The 1,797-nt window shown below is 36.2% G+C and overlaps 1 protein-coding gene across 1 annotated transcript; it reads left to right on the top strand.

Moving 5' to 3' along the window:
- Window positions 1-625: 625 nt before the first annotated feature.
- LOC113422675 (olfactory receptor 5G9-like) lies at window positions 626-1,567 on the top strand. Its single transcript, XM_026683796.2, has one exon. It carries the CDS (start codon window positions 626-628, stop codon window positions 1,565-1,567), a length of 942 nt encoding a protein of 313 aa, XP_026539581.2.
- The last annotated feature ends 230 nt before the right edge of the window (window positions 1,568-1,797 follow it).

Below are 1,797 nucleotides of genomic sequence, written 5' to 3' on the forward strand. Positions count from 1 at the left end.
CATTTCAGTTCTAATTTGCTCTCATTTTGTGGATATATTTCTTGTTGGGGTTTAGTTGGAGAATAGAAAAACAACTGCTTCAACAACTTGCTCAATAGAAAAACAACTGCTTCAATCCTAGTTAACTTTCATTATTTGCATGTATCTCTTGACTGAGCCTTAGGCCAACATAACGTCATCCTAATTAGATCTCAGTTGGGGTATAATAACAATATTGCCTAGCAGTTATTGCAATTTTATATCCTTCAAACCTATGGAAATAGATAAATATAAACCTGTAAATATATATATAGCCTTAGATTTTAGTTTGATTCAGTTTTTGTTTCCTCTCTTGATGAGAATGGGTTCTTTGTTAGCGTGCTTAGTGGAACTTAAAATATAAAGTCTGAAAACTACTGTTTTAAGTCATGTGTCCAGAAAAATGGGTGCCATTTTCTCAAGCTTTTCCTAAAATATTCAGGCAACATTCCTAATGCCCAGGAATCTAGAGTCTATTATTTGTTTTTCCCTAATTGAGAAAATCTACAAAATGGCCTTTATTAGTTTGCAATGTCCAGGAATATGGAAGGAAGTTATACTGATAACATAAATATTTCCTTCTTTTTCCTACAAAATATAGGAAGCCATGGCCATGAAGAATTATACCAGAGTGCATGAATTCATTTTTGTTGGATTTAGTGATTTGCCAAACCTACAGATCCCACTCTTTGCTTTTTTCCTAATGGTATATATTATCACAGTGATTGGAAATGCTGGGATGATCCTATTAATCAGGATGTGCTCACAACTTCATACCCCCATGTACTTCTTCCTAAGCAATTTGTCTTTTGTAGATCTATGTTACTCTTCTGTTGTCACACCCAAAATCCTACTAGACATGGTTGTAAAGAAAAGAAATATTTCATTGACTGGATGTGCTCTACAAATGTGGTTTTTCTGTCTCTTTTTAGCCACTGAATGTTTCCTCTTGGCTGTAATGGCATATGACCGATATAAAGCCATTTCCAATCCACTTTTATATACAGTCATCATGTCACAGAGATTGTGCACCAGATTGGCAATCATTCCTTACCTTGTGGGAATGCTGAATGCTACCACACATACAACTTTATCTTTTCAACTGACCTTCTGTCATGGCAATATAATTAACCATTTCTTCTGTGATATCCCTGCAGTCATATCCTTATCCTGTTCAGACACTCAGTTCAACAAGAGAGTACTTTTTGGTCTATCTTGCACCCTTGGTATTGTAAGCACTTCTATTATTGTTGTTTCTTATACCTACATTGTTCTAGCTATCCTGAGAATCCACTCCAATGAGGGCAGGCGCAAAGCTTTTTCGACCTGTTCAACCCATCTCACAACAGTATCTATCTTTTATGGAACCCTCTTCTTCACCTATGTGAGACCCAGCTCCTTCTCAATGGTGGATGAGGACAAAATTATCTCCATGTTCTACACTGTGGTGATCCCCATGTTGAACCCTTTGATCTATAGTTTGAGGAACCAGGATGTAAAAGAAGCAATGAGAAAATTGACTACGAGTAAAAAGTTCCACACAAAATAAAAAAGCATGTCCTATAATCGATTCTGTTCTTGATTGATTAATTATGTACCATCAAGTAATTGTTGACTCTTAACAACTGCAGCCAGATTTTCTTCATGATGATCTGTCCCTAATCTGCTCTTTCATGTCTTCCAACAATGCATTTATCACTATAACTGAGTCCACCTATCTTGCTGCTGGACATACTTTCCTTGTCTTTCTTTTTATATTTCCCACCTTGGAGGCTTCTG

The sequence above is a fragment of the Notechis scutatus genome, chromosome 1 (assembly GCF_049901735.1).
Source record: "Notechis scutatus isolate UNSWTSFEM ecotype Mainland chromosome 1, rNotScu1.2, whole genome shotgun sequence".
Lineage (NCBI taxonomy): Eukaryota > Metazoa > Chordata > Lepidosauria > Squamata > Elapidae > Notechis > Notechis scutatus.

What these genes read in the sequence shown, in the direction of transcription:
- LOC113422675 (XM_026683796.2), top strand. Translation starts at nt 626, where the DNA reads ATGGCCATGAAGAATTATACCAGAGTGCATGAATTCATTTTTGTTGGA.